Source organism: Monodelphis domestica, chromosome 1 (genome assembly GCF_027887165.1).
Source record: "Monodelphis domestica isolate mMonDom1 chromosome 1, mMonDom1.pri, whole genome shotgun sequence".
NCBI lineage: Eukaryota > Metazoa > Chordata > Mammalia > Didelphimorphia > Didelphidae > Monodelphis > Monodelphis domestica.
In genome coordinates this window covers 295,126,050-295,144,017 of record NC_077227.1, presented here as the reverse complement: position 1 = coordinate 295,144,017, position 17,968 = coordinate 295,126,050, and the positions used below count along the sequence as shown (strand labels likewise).

Genomic DNA, 17,968 nt, shown 5'->3' with positions numbered 1-17,968 from the left:
GACTGAGGCAGGTAGAAATTAGTTTCTCTCTGTAAGGAGTATTATATTTTTTTGAGGTTTATTAAAGATTAAGGATTAAAGAAAATACAGTATAAGAAAAATGTGCCTAGGCCAGAGAGGCCTAGACAAGATAATCTCACATCATGGAAAAGACACCTCTCCTCCAAAATGGATGTCCAAAAGAGACCGAAAAGCCTTTGCAATCAGCTTAAATCCCTTTTTGATCTCGGCCCACGTGAGAATTCAAAGCATTCTGGGGAAGTGGAGCAAGGGCTTCTGGGGATTGAAGTCCAGAATTCAAGTCTATTTTTACACCAAGTGATGGGCATTCCATTAATTTTGAATTCTTTACCACCACAAAAAGAGCAGCTATAAATATTTTTGTACAAGAAGGTTCTTTCCCTTAGAAAAAAAGTCTCTTTGGTATACAGACCTACTAGCAGTATTCCTGGATCAAAGAGTATGCATCGTTTTATTGCCCTTTGCATGTAGTTCTAAATTGCCCTCCAGAACATTTGGATCAGTTCAGAAGTCCATGAGCAGTGTATTATTGTTACTATTTTGTTATATTCCCTTCAATATTTATTACTTTTCTTTATTGTCACACTGGCGAATCTGATAGGTATGAGGTTAGCTCAGAGTTGTCTTAATATACATTTCTCTAGTCAAGAAGCCTTTGGAACATTTTTTCCTATGATTCTTGATATCTTTGATTTCTTCATCTGAAAACTGCCTATTCATGTTTATTGCCAATTGGGAAATGACTTGTATTCCCATAAATTTATCTTAGTTGAAAAATTATTTGAAAAATAATACCTTTATCAGAGAAATTTTTTATGAAAATGTTACCCGATTTTGTTGTCTTCTTCCTAATCTTGGTTACATTGGTTTTGTTTGTATAAAACCTTTTAAATTTATTTTTATTTTTATTTTTTTACATGCTGATTTTATTTTATTTATTTATTTTTTTTATTTTCCATTTGAATTAGTTTATTTAGTCAATTTAGAACATAATTCCTTGGTTACAATAATCACATTGTTTCCTTCCCTCCCCCCCGACCCCCCAATCTTCCAACAACAAACGAGCAATTTCATTGGGTATTACTTCTGTCCTTGATCAGAACCTATTTCCATGTTGTTGTTTGCACTAGGATGTTCATTTAGAGTCTATACCCTCAACCACATCCCTTCGACCCATGTATTCAAGGACTTGTTTTTCTTTGGTGTTTTTACTCCCACAGTGTTTCCTAGGGATGTGGATAGTGGTTTTTCTCGTCGATTCCTCCAAGTTGTTCAGGGTCCATTACATTCAATTGTACCACAGTGTTTCAGTCTTTGTGTACAATGTTCTCCTGATTCTGCTCCTCTCACTCTGCATCACTTCTTGGAGGTTGTTCCAGTCCCCATGGAATTCCTCCACTTTATTATTCCTTTGAGCACAATAGTATTCCATCATCAACATATACCACAATTTGTTCAACCACTCCCCAACTGAAGGGCATCCCCTCATTTTCCAATTTTTTGCCACCACAAAGAGCGCAGCTATAAATATTTTTGTACATGTCTTTTTCCTTATTATCTCTTTGGGGTACAAACCCAGCCGTGCTATGGCTGGATCAAAGAACAGACAGTCTTTTATTGCCCTTTGGGCATAGATCCAAATTGCCCTCCAGAATGGTTGGATCACTTCACAGCTCCGCCAGCAATGAATTAATGTCCCAACTTTTGCCACATCCCCTCCAGCATTCATTACTTTCCTTTGTCATGTCATGTCCATGTCATGTTAGCCAATCTGCTAGGTGTGAGGTGATACCTCAGAGTTGTTTTGATTTGCATTTCTCTGATTATAAGAGATTTAGAACACTTTTTCATGTGCTTATTAATAGTTTTGATTTCTTTGGCTGAGAACTGCCTGTTCATGTCCCTTGCCCATTTATCAATTGGAGAATGGCTTGATTTTTTGTACAATTGATTTAACTCTTTGTAAATTGGAGTAAACTTTTGTCAGAGGTTTTTATGAAGATTGCTTCCCAATTTGTTGCTTCCCTTCTAATTTTAGTTACATTGGTTTTGTTTGTAGAAAACTTTTTAATTTGATGTAATCAAAATTATTGATTTTATATTTTGTGATTTTCTTCTAGGTCTTGCTTGGTTTTAAAGTCTTTCCTTTCCCAAAGATCTGACAGGTATACTATTCTGTGTTCACCTAATTTGCTTATAGTTTCCTTCATTATATTCAGGTCATTCACCCATTCTGAATTTATCTTAGTGTAGGGTGTGAGATGTTGATCCAAACCTAATCTTTCTCATACTGTCTACCAATTTTCCCAGCAGTTTTTATCAAATAGTGGGTTTTGGTTCCTGATCCCCCTATCTGTCTCTTAGCCAGTACCAAATTGTTTTGATGACCACTGCTTTATAGTATAGTTTGAGATCTGGTACTGCAAGTCCTCCTTCCCTTGCGTTGTTTTTTTTTTTTCATGATTTCCCTGGAGATCCTTGATATTTTGTTCTTCCAAATAAACTTTGTTGTGTTTTTTCTAATTCAGTAAAAAAAGTTTTTTGGTAGTTCAATATGTATGGAACTAAATAAGTAAATTAATTTAAGTAGGATTGTCATTTTTATTATGTTAGCTCATTTCACCCATGAGCCATCAATGTTTTTCCAGTTGTTTAGTTCTAGTTTTAATTGTGTGGAGAGTGTTTTGTTTGGGTTCATATAGTTCCTGTGTTTGTCTTGGGAGATAGATTCCCAAGTATTTTCTTTTATCTAAGGTGATTTTGAATGGGATTTCTCTTTCTAATTCTTGCTGCTCAGATGTGTTGGAGATATATAGGAATGCTGATCACTTATGTGGGTTTATTTTGTATCCTGCAACTTTGCTAAAATTGTTGATCGTTTCAATTAGCTTTTTGGCTGATTCTCTTGGATTCTTTAAGTAAACCATTATATCATCTGCAAAGAGTGATAACTTGGTCTCCTTGCCTATTTTGATGCCTTCAATTTCTTTTTCTTCTCTAATTGCTACTGCTAGTGTTTCTAGTACTATGTCAAATAGTAGAGGTGATAATGGGCATCCTTGTTTCACTCCTGATCTTATTTGGAAGGCTTCTATTTTATCCCCTTTGCAGATGATGTTTGCTGATGGTTTTAGATATATACTGTTTAATATTTTTAGGAAAGTCTCTTCTATTCCTGTACTTTCTAGTGTTTTCAGTAGGAATGGTTGTTGTATTTTATCAGAGGCTTTTTCTGTATCTATTGAGATAATCATGTAATTTTTATTGGTTTGCTAATTTATATGGTCAGTTATGCAGATGGTTTTCCTAATATTGAACCATCCTTGCATTCCTGGTATGAATTCTATCTGGTCATAGTGAATAACCCTTGTGATGACTTGCTCTGGAGTCTTTTTGCTAGTGTCCTATTTATGATTTTTGCATCTATATTCATTAAGGAGATTGGTCTATAGTTTTCTTTTTCTGTTTTTGACCTGCCTGATTTTGGAATTAGTACCATGTTTGTGTCATAAAAAGAATTTTGTAGAACCCCTTCTTGGCTTATTCTGTCAAATAGTTTGTATAATATTGGGATTAGTTGTTCTTTGAATGCTTGATAGACTTCATTTATGAATCCATCTGAACCTGGGGATTTTTTTCTTAGGGAGTTCTTTGATGACTTGTTCAATTTCTTTTTCTGGTATTGGGTTGTTGAGGTAATTTATTTCTTCCTCTGTTAGTCTAGGCAGTTTATATTTTTGTAAGTATTCATCCATATCACCTAGATTGCTTTATTTGTTGCCATATAATTGGGCATAATACTTCTTAATGATTGCCTTAATTGCCTCTTGATTAGAGGTGAGGTCTCCCTTTTCATCCTTGATACTGTTAATTTGATTTTCTTCTTTCCCTTTTTTAATTAGACTGACCAGTACTTTGTCTATGTTATTTGTTTTTTCAAAGTACCAGCTTCTAGTCTTATTTATTAAATAAATAGTCAGTTGACTTTCAATTTTATTTAATTTCTCCTTTGATTTTTAGGATCTTTTAATTTAGTCTTCATCTGAGGATTTTTAATGTGTTCACTTTCTAGTTTTTTAATTTGCATGCCCAATTCATTGACCTCTGCCCTTCTTAATTTGTTAATATATCAACTTAAGAATATAAATTTCCCCCTGAGTACTGCTTTGGCTGCATCCTATTGGTTTTGAAAGGGTGTGTCATCATTGTCATTTTCTTCAGTGAAGTTATTAAATTTTTCTGTGATTTGTTCTTTGACTAAATGGTTTTGGAGAATCGTATTATTTAATTTCCATTTAATTTTCCTCTCCATGTACCCTTACTAATTATTATTTTCATTGCATTGTGATCTGAGAAGATTGCACATATTATTTCTGCTCTTTGGCACTTGTTTGCAGTATTTTTATGCCCTAATACATGGTCAATTTTTGTGAACGTATCATGTGTTGCTGAAAAGAAGGTGCATTTCTTTTTGTCCCTATTTATTTTTCTCCACATGTCTACTAACTCTAATTTTTCTAAGATTTCATTCTCTTCTCTCATCTCTTTCTTATTTATTTTTTGGTTTGATTTGTCTAGTTCGGATCGAGGAAGTTTCAGGTTTCCCACTAGTATAGTTTTTCTATCTATTTCATCCTTGTGCTCCACTAGTTTCTCCTTTAGAAATTTGGATGCTATGCCATTTGGTGTATACATGTTGAGTACTGATATTCCCTCATTGTCTATACTTCCTTTTTTTCAGGATGTAATTACCTTCCCTATCTCTTAACTAGATTTATTTTTACTTTGGCATTGTCAGATATCATGATTGCAACTCCTGCCTTCTTTTTATCACTTGATGCCCAATAGATTTGGCTCCACCCTCTTACTTTCACCGTATGTGTATCTACCTTCCTCATATGTGTTTCTTGTAGACAGAATATAGTAGGGTTTTGGATTCTAATCCACTATGCTATTTGTCTACATTTTATGGGTGAGTTCATTCCATTCACATTCAGAGTTATGATTACTAGCTGTTTATTAACCAGCATTTTGATTTCTATTCCAGGTCCTGCCTTTTCTTCTTTCACTATTTCCTTCTACACCAATGTTTGTTTTTAATCAGTCCCCCTAGTTCCCACCCTTATTTTACTTCCCTTTCGACCCCCCTCCTTCCTTGTCCCCCCCCCCTTAGTTTCCCTGTAGTGTTTCTAAAACTCCCCCTCTTTTGATCTTACAGATGAATTTTGTTAATACTTTTTCTAATTCTATGAAATAGTTTTTTTGGTAGTTTGATATTGTAAGGGGAAATTTTAGGGTTGTGACTTTATCTAAATTTAATTGGTCACCAGTGTTACAAGGGAATCACTTTAAAAGACTGATATATATTAATTTAAGGTCGCCAAGGAATTCAGCTATGTAATTCCTAAATGAAAACTCAAGTTTGCAGTCAATCTTTTATGGAGTTTAATTACAATAGGAGGAAGAAAGGAATTAGAGATAGAGAGAGAGAAAAAGGGAGAGAAAGGAATAGGGCTTAAATACCCCTTCTGTTTAGGCTGGGCCAAAAGGCCCAAGCCCTTAGATAGCTGGGGCAAAGAAAGGAGATCAGTCCCTATTACTCACGTGACCAAAATGGAGAAACAGTCTCAGAGGCCCCCACCTTCAGCTTCCTTCAGAGCAAGCTTCTCAGAGCACACTGCCACCACTCCGATCAACTCCTCAACCACCCCCCGAGTCTTCAGACCCCCCTGATCTTTAAGGAAACCATCCAAGTTGCCTCCCCTCAGTTCTCACATCTACCAATCACTGTCCATCAATTTCCCTGTGCCAATGGAGGCTCTAGCTTAACCCAGGACCGCCCAGAGGCTTTGCACATTTCTGTAGAAGGTCATATTTTCAAATGATTAAATCTTTGCTCCTTTGCTACAGCCCTTTCTAAATCCTGTTAACCTGAGTAGGGTAGAGATTGGAATAATTAAATTTTGATCTATGCTGCAGCCCTTCCTCAATCCTGTTAGGACTGAATAGGGTGGAGATTGATTCCAAGTATCTCCATTGTATCAATTCTAAAATCAATCATGACTCAAAGAAATTCCTGTTCTATGCTTAAGCATAGGTCAAAGTCCTTTCCATTGTTCAGCAAAAGGTTTCTGTCCTAAAGTAATCTTAAGAAGGGAAGAGAAGGAACCTCCCATGCCAATGGGGTTCCCATTCCAATAGACTATCAGTAAGAAATTTTCCAAGTATGAAATATCCCAATGGTGAAATTTCCAACATTTATAAGTCTAAGGAATTTTGAGGTTTACACCAGGGAAAATCCCAAATAAAATATTCAAGTCAGTTTGGAAATTTTATGTTGGTTTAATTAATATAGAGAGAAGGAATTAAGACGAAAGACGAAAAAGAGGGAAAGTGTATAGGATTTCTCCTGCCTAGCCTGTGCCAGGGGGTGTTCACAAACTTCCGCCACGAGGTCTCTTCAGAAGCCTCTTTAGAGGCTTCCTAAGTGGATAGTGTTTTGGAATTTAAAGGAGAAAAGAGTCAGCCTAAACTCCGAGAGAGCTCAGAGAAGATGCCTCACCTGAACTAGGTTACAAAGCTTCCCCCAGTAATGTTTCAAGGAAACTCACAGCCAATCCTGGACAATAGCTGCCACCATGCCAAGATGCTCAGCATGTTGCCGCCAGCCACCTCTCCACGCAAAGAGACTGAGAGAGGAAATGATGCGAAATATATAGACTGTTTTTACATCATTTTCCCGCATCTCACATGTACCAATGGTACCTTAAGCTTGACTTTGGACAGCCCAGGTGTCTGTCAGTTGTTTATGATTCTTCATTTGCTAGCACATGTCTGTCATAGGCCATGCTTCTCAATACTTAATCCTTAAGTAGGGGTGTAGACATTCCTGTTTTTTTAGACTAAGCATGGTGGAGTAAATCTAACATTCACAATCTCCCCTGATTATGATTGGGACCTATTAGGGGGAAGTCCCCTTTTGGTATAAGAGTATACATTCAAATAAATGTTCAATCAAACTTTAGTTCAATCAACCACACCCAAAGTTTGTTCTGGATCTTCTTGATGTAGTGTAGGTTTTCTGGCATCTTTCTGCAACAGTTCATTCTCTGGATTTAGTAGCAAGCTTCTTCCTTGAAGATCTTTTCTTGAACAAAATTTCAAAATTTTGGATTTTTATTAAAATACAATCTCCCCCTTGAAGTGGGTGTTAAGAAATATCCAGTTCAGCTCAGGATGCAATGTTGAGTTATGGAGTAGTATGAGTCAATTATCAAAAGAAGGGGAAAAAAAACCCCAAAATACAATGAAAAAAAATGGAAGAAAGTTAAACTTTTGGTAGAAACAAAAATTCAAAATCAGAATCAAAATATCAAAATCTATGTATATAAACTGTTGAGTAAGCAAGAATTAATTCATAATAGGCCCCTGAATTAGGGTTCAATAAATTTCTATCCCACAAGTCTATAGGACCAAATGCAGTAATATATCACACATTTGCAGCTTAGACTACAGGATGTATGAGAAGAAAAAGAACAAGAAATTTATTTTGATAAGGAAGAATCATTCCCTGGTCTGATTTTTTGTTATATTCAGGGATATGGGGAGCCAGGATGCTAGCCAAAAGTTTTGTACTTGTCTGAATATTTCACAACGAGTATAGATCAAGGAAGCCCTATGACTTAAAATATTTCAAGCATCACAACCTCGAGTCTCACACTAAGTTCAAGTCCTTTTGTATTGGCTTAGAAACGCATCAATCCTACCTGGATTGGTTCCTTTCTTTCTGACCTGTGTGCTCTTTTTGGCACTATTCAGGTTAAATCTGTGCTCCTTGTTTTCATCCCATTTCCTAGAATCAGACACAAACATTAATCACAGTCCCATAACATTTTCTCAATAAATGGCAGGTTCCCACACTTTAAAGCTTTTGGGGTATGCATTGATATTATTATAGCATGTATATATTATATATATAATTTAAACTTATATTACTGCAGAGAGAAAAAAATATTAATTGAATACCTTTATACCAGAAATGAGAAAAAAGGAATAAAATCAAATATTCTAATAAAAATTTAAAAAGCAATAATAAAAATAAGGGAAAAAACTCAGAAATTCAGTGTGGTTTCGGAAAAGAGCATCTACTTGTCAATGGAGTATTATCTCCAATGCATGTGATAGGATATAGTCAATCAGTCTCCACAGAAGATGCTCTCTTTACATGTGAGCAATGAATCCAAGAGTCCTTCAATCTTTATAGATTTTAGAGTAGTTAACAATATTTGGAATGGCCCTTCCCAGGAAGGCTGAGTTCCTCTAGTAAGCTGGAAATTCTTAATATACACTTTATTTCCTGGGTTCAGGTCACAAAGAGAAAAGTCTAGTGGTCCGGCTTGTACTGCAGCTCTGGATTCATGGAGTTCATGCAGTTTGTGCTGTAATTCCTGTATGTAGGAAGTAATAGTAGTATCTCCCCCTAATAGTGATGTATATGCAAGGGAGAAAGGCTTATTAGCCTGTATAGATGGATGTCCAAAAAGCATCTCAAATGGTGAGATGTGTAGGCCTCCACTAGGCCTGCTTCTAAGATAAAATAGGGCCTGAGGGAGAATTTCAGGGCAGTCTAAATGTGTCTCAGTGCATAATTTGCCAATCATAGTTGTAAGTTTTAAAATTAAATTATCTCTAATAATAAAAATATTATATTTTATGAAGTTTATTAAGAATTATTAGAAATCAAGGATACAAGATAAAAACCATGTGCCCATGGCTGATTAGCCCATTCATAATGCCTGCACTTAGCTTACTTACTACATCATTTCAGTAGCAGAGAAGAGAGAGAGAGCGTGGGAGGCGTTACTGCCAGTTAAATACTAATTGTGATTTCGCTAAGGTGGAGACTCAGGTGAGATTATAGGGAATTCTGGGAAATACCTAGGACTTCTGGGGATTGAAGTCTAGGATTCGAAACTTCATTTATACATACCCCCCTGTGACCCAATTGGGAAGCCAGTTTCCCCAAAAGGATCATGGAAACATAATCAACTTAAAGATTGCAATGATTTATGGATAAGTGGAAACGAGAACAAAACCAATGATTACTAGGCGCATTGACAAAAAGCCACGTAGGGGGCAGTCCCCTTTGGCATAAGAGTTTACATAGAAAACAAATGCATTCAAACCCCACACAGTTCAAATCACCACACTCCCACAGTTCACTCTGGATCTTCTGGTGCAGCTTGTACGTCTGTGGAGGCATCTTCTTGGTGTCGTCTCCAAATAATTCACTTTCTGTATTTGGAGAGGTAGCATGTTTCTTAACCTAAAATTACTCTAAACTTTGCAATTTAAAATAATAATAATATTTTATACATACCCTCTTGAAGAGAGTGATTGAAAAACACAGGGATTATTTAGGGATGCATGGCTGAGTTATGAGGTATATGAATCAATTGGCAAGAGAAATCAAAAACATCAAAAAAATCCAAATAAAAAAAGATAATTTCTGGATGAAATATAGGCTATCAAAGTCTTATGTGTAAAAATTCTAAGTAAAGGAAAAATAAATCTATAACCGGTCCTTGAATCAGGGATCAATTAAAATGATATAAGCATTTACCCAATCAGTTGGCAGGACTACAGAAAGTTGCCACATTATGAAAGACAGGAAAGGGACTAGATTATAGGAGCCAGGTAAGAGCCAAATTGAAATACTTGGTAGAATGTGGAATAAGGTAGACCTGCCTTTAATACACGTTAAACAGCTGCAACCTCAACCCCAAACATGTTCAAATCCTGTTGTTATGGCTCAAAATTTTCATCAATCCCTCCATGATTGGTTGGTCTCTTTGACCTTGTGCTCAATTGGTCTGCTCAATTGTGCTCAATTGAACTGCTCAAATGCAGTTCAACTTTGTGCTTCTTTGGCACTGTGCAATGGATTTTTTTGTATTCTCTTGTCCTGGAATCAGACAGAATCATTAAGCAAAGTCCCATAATTTTTTAAAACAATTAATGGCATCATTTTTATAGTCTCAAACTTTTTGGGTATGTATTGACATTATAGCAAATATACTTTAAACTTATATTACTGCTAAATCAAAAAAGTTAAAGAAAATCTCAATACTGGTTACATGTGCTTCAAATATAAAAAGGAGAGAAAAAATTAAAAAAAAACTGAAATAGTATATTGCACATGCAAGAAAAATATAATAATAAAAGAGTTTTAAAACTAAAAAATATAGCTTATAATCATTGACACACTGTGCCAGCTAACGAAAGGTAGAATACAAAGTTTCTCACCAAAAATGAGATTCATTTCCTCTTTATACCTGGCCATGATCCACTGTGAGTACAAGCAAATTATTTTCACAAGGTAAGTTTGTTTTTTTTTTTTTAATAAAGAACACTGGTACAGCATGTAATGCACATTCAAAAAGTACCAAAATCCCCAAAATTTACAATAGCCCAGTTAATTACAATATCAAACAAACTGTCCATCATCTTTCACATGAGTTGCTGTGTGACATTTAAAGAAAATGGATACTTGTCATAAGTTTTTATAGCTGTAGCAAATCGTTCAACCTTGGCAAATACATTTTTAAGCAAGGTAAAACTTATTTGGGTCTAGAACATCATCAAGAAATCTAGATGCTCATCTTTTGGGAGTCATCCAGGGATACCATGCCCTGGGGTTAACTTCACAGCTCCTTTGGTATGGGACTGTGATGTCCCATCAATTCACATTTTTATAAATGTGGGAAGTGGGGATTATAATTGTATTTCACTTCAGCTACTAAAATGGACCTTACCTGCTGTTAGAGGCATGCAAAATGATCAGTTGTTGAAAAAAAGAATCTAAAAATCATGTCTTAAAAACCCCTTAAAAGCAATTTGAGATATTTAGCTCATTAAATTTTCCAAAGGTTGTTATACACTTGTCACCAGTTTTGATGAAGTCCATCCATCCTTTATGTGACAATTTACTAAGTCAAAATAGAAAAGGCTGTTTTTATATATGGGCTTATTCAATAATGTCTGTTCAGTATAGTTGTAGGGGAAAAGCAACAGAATATAACAGTAGTTAAAACCCAGTACATTAAAATGTTTCAGTGTAACAGAATAGTATTGAATTCATTAATATATGAACTTAAAACCACAAAATTAAATCTTAAAACAATCAGCAAAATGCAATAAAATACAGATTTTTATAAAACATTGGAGTCTGAAAAACCTTAAAAGTATAACCTCCAGTCTCTTTAAAGTTCGTTGGTTTTTTTTTCCATTTTAGTAGCTGAAGTGAAATACAATTATAATCCCCACTTCCCACACTTATAAAAATGTGAATTGATGGGACATCACAGTCCCATACCAAAGGAGCTGTGAAGTTAACCCCAGGGCATGGTATCCCTGGATGACTCCATTGAAATTTGATGGAATTTCCCATATTGAAGAAGAATATCAGTTTTAGGAATCTCAAATTGGCAGGCCCAAATGGCAGAGTTGCAGGGAGATGAATTTCTCTCCTGAACCTCAGGCAAGGTAAGTAAAAGCATCAGTGCACTCAAAAAATATCTTTTGAAGTCGAAAATGCACTGCTCTCTCATAGAATACACCATACTTGTAATCAGTTTCTTTTTTGGAAAAGTCTTTTCCTTCTCGTTCACTCCCCTAAGGTCCACTGCCACGTGGAGGCTAATTGTTGCTTAAGGAAAGAACACCCTAGCTTTTTACCAGTTTGTTTGTGCTTTTGAAGACACAGGAGCAGCTACCAGCATCCTGGGTCCTAGGGCTGGGCCTGAGGCAATCTGGGTTGGGAAGCCTGAGATCATCTGGGGCCAGGTGCCAGGACTGGTTGGGACTAGGAGAGCGATCTGGGTCAAGCAGGTCCAGAGTGGATGGCTGGAGGCAAGCGCAGACGGAGTGCAGAAGCAGAAGCAGTAGTCAGGTGGTCAGGCCCGGGGCCAGGTGTGCGATCTTGGTCAGCAAGGTCAGGAGGAGCGAGCTGAATCACAAGAAGCTTGTGAGGATCGAGGGGTAGGAGGGGGGCGAAAAACCTTGGCTTAAAAAAAATTATCTAGGCTATCTTTAAAAAAAAAAAAACCATGTGCCCATGGCTGATTAGTCCATTCATAATGCCTGCACTTAGCTTACCTACTACATCATTGCAATGGCAGAGAAGAGAGAGAGAGAGAGAGTGGGAGGTTTTACTGCCAGTTAAATACTAATTATGATCTCGCCCAGGTGGAGACTCAGGTGAAATTATAGGGAATTCTGGGAAATACCAAGGACTTCTGGGGATTGAAGTCTAGGGTTCAAAATCTCCATTTATACAAAGTTCTCTGTTCATTCTTTCAACTTGGCCTGAGCTCTGGGAATGATATGGTACATGAAATTTGGGAGTTATCCCCAAGCAAGAATATATCTGATTTAGGACAGAATTTGTAAAATGACTTCCTCTATCTGAATCAATACAATCAATACATAATCTCTTTTAAAAGCAGCTTAGCAACAAAAGCCACTGTGGCTCAGGCTGCAGGAAATGCTTCTGGCCATCTGGTCAGTTGATCTACTATGACGAGACAAAATTCATAATGTCCGGCTTTTGGCATTGTTATGAAATTTATCTGTAGGTGTTCAAAAGGTGTGTAAGCCAGAGGACACCCACCAAAGGCTTTGCCACGAAATGCATGTGGTTATATGCTTGGCATGTAGAGCAGGCTATATACACTTTAGAGACTATAGTAGTTATACCAGAGGCTATCCATGCTGTTAACAAAGTCCATGATGTCCTGGGTACCAAAGTGACCATTTTTATTGATCGTTTGGCAAATTTGATGATAGAAACTTGTAGGGGGCAGGGGATTTCCTTCAGATGACACCCATACTCCATTAATATGTTTTGCTTTGAAGTTTTGCTTCCATTTTTCTACTTCTTTTTCATTATATGAAAGTGATAAATTTAAGTTATCAGTGGTTGTTAATGTTAAAATTAATTCAGGCCCTTCTATGGCTGCTAGTTTTGCAGCAGCTTCTGCTCGATCATTTCCCCTAGAGGCAAGGTCAATGCCACCTTTATGGGCAGAGCAATGAACTACAGCTAGGGCTTCAGGCACTTGGAGAGCAAAGACAACTTTATTAATAATTTCTGCATTTGCTATAGATTTTCCAGCTGAAGTTAGAAATCCTCTCTGGAGTCATAGTATCCCAACTGAGTGACAAATGCCAAAAGCATATCTAGAATCTGTATAAATTGTTGCCTTTTTACCCTTGGCAATTATACAGGCGTGTTTCAGAGCTATGATTTCTGTCCCTTAAGCGCTAATGTTAGAGGGCAGTGAAGCTGACCACATAGTGGGAGTTTCTGTGACTACAGCAGCTCCAGTGTAGCGTATGCCATCCCTGAAAAAAGAGGAACCATCAGTAAATAAGACCAGATCTAGATTGTCTAAGGGACTGTCCAAGAGATTATCTCGAGGCTTTTTTGCCATGGACACTAGTGTTTCACAACTGTGTAATGGTTCTCTTGAAGTTAGTAAATCTGGAAGCAACGTGGCAAGGTTAAGGGTTGTACAGCATTTCAAGGTAATGTTTTTGCTGTTTAAGAAAGTTATTCCATACCTTGTAATTCGCTGATCCGAGAATGTGTTCTATGCCGTAGCAACAATGCTTCTACCTCATGTGGGCACATAATTGTTCATGGGCATTCCAGTACCAGATCAACAGTTTTTGTCACTGAATAAGTAAATTAATTTAGGTAGGATTGTAATTTTTATTATATTCATTCCATCTACCCATGAGCAATTAATGTGTTTTAAAATTGTTTTATATTTGTATTCATATAATTCCTTTGTTTGTCTTGGCAAATAGATTCCCAAGTATTTTATATTGTCTAGGGTGATTTTATTTTATTTTTTTAATTTTTAATTTTTTAAAACCCTTACCTTCTCTCTTGGAATCAATACTGTGTATTAGTTCCAAGGCAGAAGAGTGGTAAGGGCTAGGTAATTGGGGTTAAGTGACTTGCCCAGTGTGAGATTTAAAATGGTTGAGGTCTTAAACTGTAGTGATTTTAAAATAGTGGAAGATATAAATTGTGATAGATATAAGAGAGAGTGAGTAAATTTGACCGCAGAAATATGTTTCACTACAGTGTCTTGGGTTTACAATCAAATATAAGGTGGTCGCCAGGGAAATATTCCCAATTATTCAAATACCCAAGTCAATTGGGTTTTATAGAGATTTTAATTAACAATACAATGAGTAATCAAAGAAAGAGAGAGAGAGAGTAAGAAAGGAAAAAGTATGAAGGGCCTCAAGCCAATATGGCCTAGACCTGAGTCTTAAAAGAGAAATCAAGTCAGTTTTTTATAACTCACCATAAGATCTGCCTAAGTAAGGAATTCTTAATGACACCAGGCCATCGTCCTTCCTCAGAGTCTTCCAGCCAGAGATTGTTTCAAAGGGCCTCTCTCTCAAGAGCCTCCAGAGCTCCTACCCCAGTGGGACAGAGCCCCTCAGAGGAGCTCCTCAAGGAGCTCTCCTCCAGAATGAGAATCAGAAATCGAGATCCTCAGAATGAGGCTTCTCAAAATGAGCTCCCTCAGAATCAGCTCCAGCTCTTCTCTGAGCTCTTATTTTTAAGGGCAAAATTTTTAGTCCACACCTAAGAAGGTGTGGATTTTTGAGTAATTCACACCAGGAAAGCTCTGAGTAAGTTTTCCAGTTCTTTGTTCCTTGTAAATTCACAAGTTGCTTGACCTTTATAGGTACTTAGCTTAAGAAAAGTGTGGGTTTAAGTACTTTTCATTGTTCAGAAAAGAGTTTACAACTTTATCTTCCCTTAGGGCGGACCCAAGTAGGTAAAGTAGAATTCTCACATGCCTGCTTTAAGTAGAGTTCACTGCCCAAATGGGGAATGGTCTTAATCCAATCTTATAAAGTAGGGTCTGGGAAATTTTAAGGTTTACACCAGGGTCACATAGCTGGGAATTGTCTGAGTCCACATTTGAACCTAGGACCTCCCATCTGTCCCCTGGATCTCAATCCACTGAGCTACTCTTTCTACCTTTTGTTCCTGGACTTTGGTGGAAACATATAGAAATACTAATGATTTATGTGGGTTTATTTTTGTATCCTGCAACTTTAACTGTTTTTAATTATTTCAACTAGTTTTTTAGTTGATTCTCTAAGTATACCATCATATCATCGTCAAAGAATGATACTTTAGTTTCCTCATTTCCTGCTTTAACTCCCTCAACTTATTTTTTTCTCCTCTTATTGCTAAAGCTAATATTCCTAGTGCAATCTTAAATAGGCATATAATGGGAATTGGCATTTAAGGATTTATTGTAGTAGGTATTTTGGAGATTCCTTCAATTTCTATTTTATAGTGTTCAAGAATATCAGGGCAGTTTTCTTTGAAAATTTCTTGTAATATGATATTTAGGGTTTTTTTTTTTTTTATCATGACTTTTGAGTAATGAAATAATTCCTAAATCATTTCTCCTGGAGCTATTTTCTAGGTCAGTTGTTTTTTGAATGAGATATTTCATATTTTCTTTTTCTTTATTCTTTTAAATTAATTTAATTATTTCTTGATGTATCATGAAGTCATTAGCTTCTATTGGTCCAATAATTCTTAGATTGTCCTTGATCTATTTTCAAGGTTGGTTGTTTTTTTTCATTAAGGTATTTCAAATTTTCTCATTGAATTTTTGTGCCTCTTATTCCACTTGACAAATTTTGCTTTTTAAGCTCTTACTTTCTTTTTGCATGACTTTCATTTCTGTTTGTCATTTTTATTCCACCCCTCTTATTCGATTTTCGATTCCTTTTTGAGATCTTTCTGCACCTGAGTCCAATTCCCATTTTTCATTTAAGTTTTGCATGTGATTGCTTTGACCTCTCCTACTGAGTCTGTGCTTTACTCTTTCTTTTGTCTCCATAGAAATTTTCTATGGTTAGGTCTTTCTTTTGCTGTTTGCTCATTTTCCCAGCCATTTTTCTTTTACTTATATCTAAAAGGTAGACTCTGTTCTCTGGTTATTGGATGTATTTTCTTAAACTTTCAGTTTTTCTTGCTGCTTCCCTCTGTTCTAGTTATGGTTTTCTGCACATTTCTATTCTTCCAAGGTGGTACGATGGCCTGTTGACAGAGAGTTCTGAAAGCTGCTTATTCTGTTTCTTTTAAGAACTACTCATAGCTTGCAGGACTCTGAGCACTCTGAGGTATTTTGCCCTGGGGCTTCACCACAGGCTTGAATGGGCCAAGTGCCACAGACTTAGGAACCTAATTACATACTTGTGCCAGGGCTTGGGACTTCAGAGGTGGTCAAGGGATTCTCTGCTGTTCGCTGTCCCAGGGTAGTGAAGTTGGGCTTGTGCCAAGGCTTGGAACTTGGTGCATTAGGTATGGGGTGGGTAGCCTATACTCCTCTGTGTGCAGTTCCACTTCAAGTTTCCCCCATCCTGTGGAAATACACCCTCTCTGCCTAACTTTCAAGCTGTTTTCCACAGGAGAGCCACTTTACTCTGTCCCCTTGTTGGTTCTGTGTCTCCAGTTGTTTTGAGGTGTTATTTATAAGATTGGTTTGAGAAGATTCTCAGAGCAGTTCCACTTTTTTCTGCCATCTTTGCTTTGCCCCCTAGCATCTGTATATTTAATAGTGACGTTAAATGAATTATAAGAGGAAATAGATAGCAAAACTATACTAGTGGGAGAACTCAATTTTCCACCTCTCAGAATTAAATAAATCTAACCCCTCCCCCTAAAAAGTGAGAAAGACATTTAAGAGGTGGATAGAATTTTAGAAAAGTTAGATGTGATAGGCCTTTGGAAAAAGTTAAATGAGAATAGAAAAGAATATACCTTTTTTCAGCATTGCATAGCAGCTACACAAAAATAGACCATGTTTTAGGGCATAAAAACCTCACAGTTACATGCAGAAAAGCAGAAATAATTAATGGATTCTTTTCAGAAACATAATGCAATAAGGCCTATGGAAAAAGAGATTAAAAATTGTGTAAACTCAATCAGAATCTAAAGAATAAACTGAATCAAAGAACAAATCAAAGAAATAATCAATTTTATTAAGGAGAATAAAAATAGCAAGGCAATATATGGGATTTAGCTAAAGCAGTGCTTAGGGGAAAATGTATATCTTTAATCATTTATATCAATAAAACAGAGTGAGATTAATAAAATTGAACCTAAGAAAACAATTGAACTAATAAATTAAATGAGAAGCTGGTTTTATGAGAAAAAAATAAACTACTGATTAATTTGATTAAAAGCAAAAAGCCAACTTACTAGTATCAAAAATGAAAAGTATGAATGCACCAGAAATTAATAGGAAATTAAAGTAATTATTAGAAACTATTTTATCTAACAAATTTTATATTTTATTTATATTATATTTTAAAATATTCATATGCCAACAAATCTGACAATCTAATGATGAATGAATGTTTACAAAAATATAAATTGCCTAGATTAACAGAAAAGGAGATAGAATAAAGAATACCGTCTTAGAAAGAGAAATTAAACAGGCCATCAATGAACTCCTTAAGAAAAAATACCCTGATCCAGATGGATTCACAGATGAATTCTACTAAACATTTAAAGAACAATCCCAATACTATAAAAACTATTTGAAATTACCAAACTCCCCTTACTACACAAATGTAGTATTGCTATATAAACCAGGAATAATAAAAACAGAAAAAGAAAAATATAGTCCCATTTTACTAATGAATATTGACACAAAAATAACTAGCAAGTAGATTATAGCAAAATATCATAAAAATTATACACCATGACTAGGAATACAGGGTTAGTTCAACTTTGGGATCAGTATAATTGACTTAATTTAAAAAATTAACAGCAATCATATAATTATCTTAATAGATGCAGAAAAATCTTTTGACAAAATGCATTCACAAA

General features: G+C 35.9%; 1 protein-coding gene across 5 annotated transcripts in view; it reads left to right on the top strand.

Annotated features, from left to right (window-relative positions):
• Positions 1–17,968, top strand: part of SAV1 (salvador family WW domain containing protein 1) — a 144,297-nt gene that overhangs the window by 75,038 nt on the left and 51,291 nt on the right. For 2 of the 5 annotated variants that reach the window (XM_056821101.1, XM_007473223.3), the window contains one exon: positions 2,142–2,186. The exons of the other annotated variants lie outside the window; for them this stretch is intronic. In XM_056821101.1, the coding sequence (XP_056677079.1) occupies positions 2,142–2,186 (45 nt within the window). The remainder of the gene's footprint in view (positions 1–2,141; positions 2,187–17,968) is intronic. 5 annotated transcript variants of the gene reach the window in all.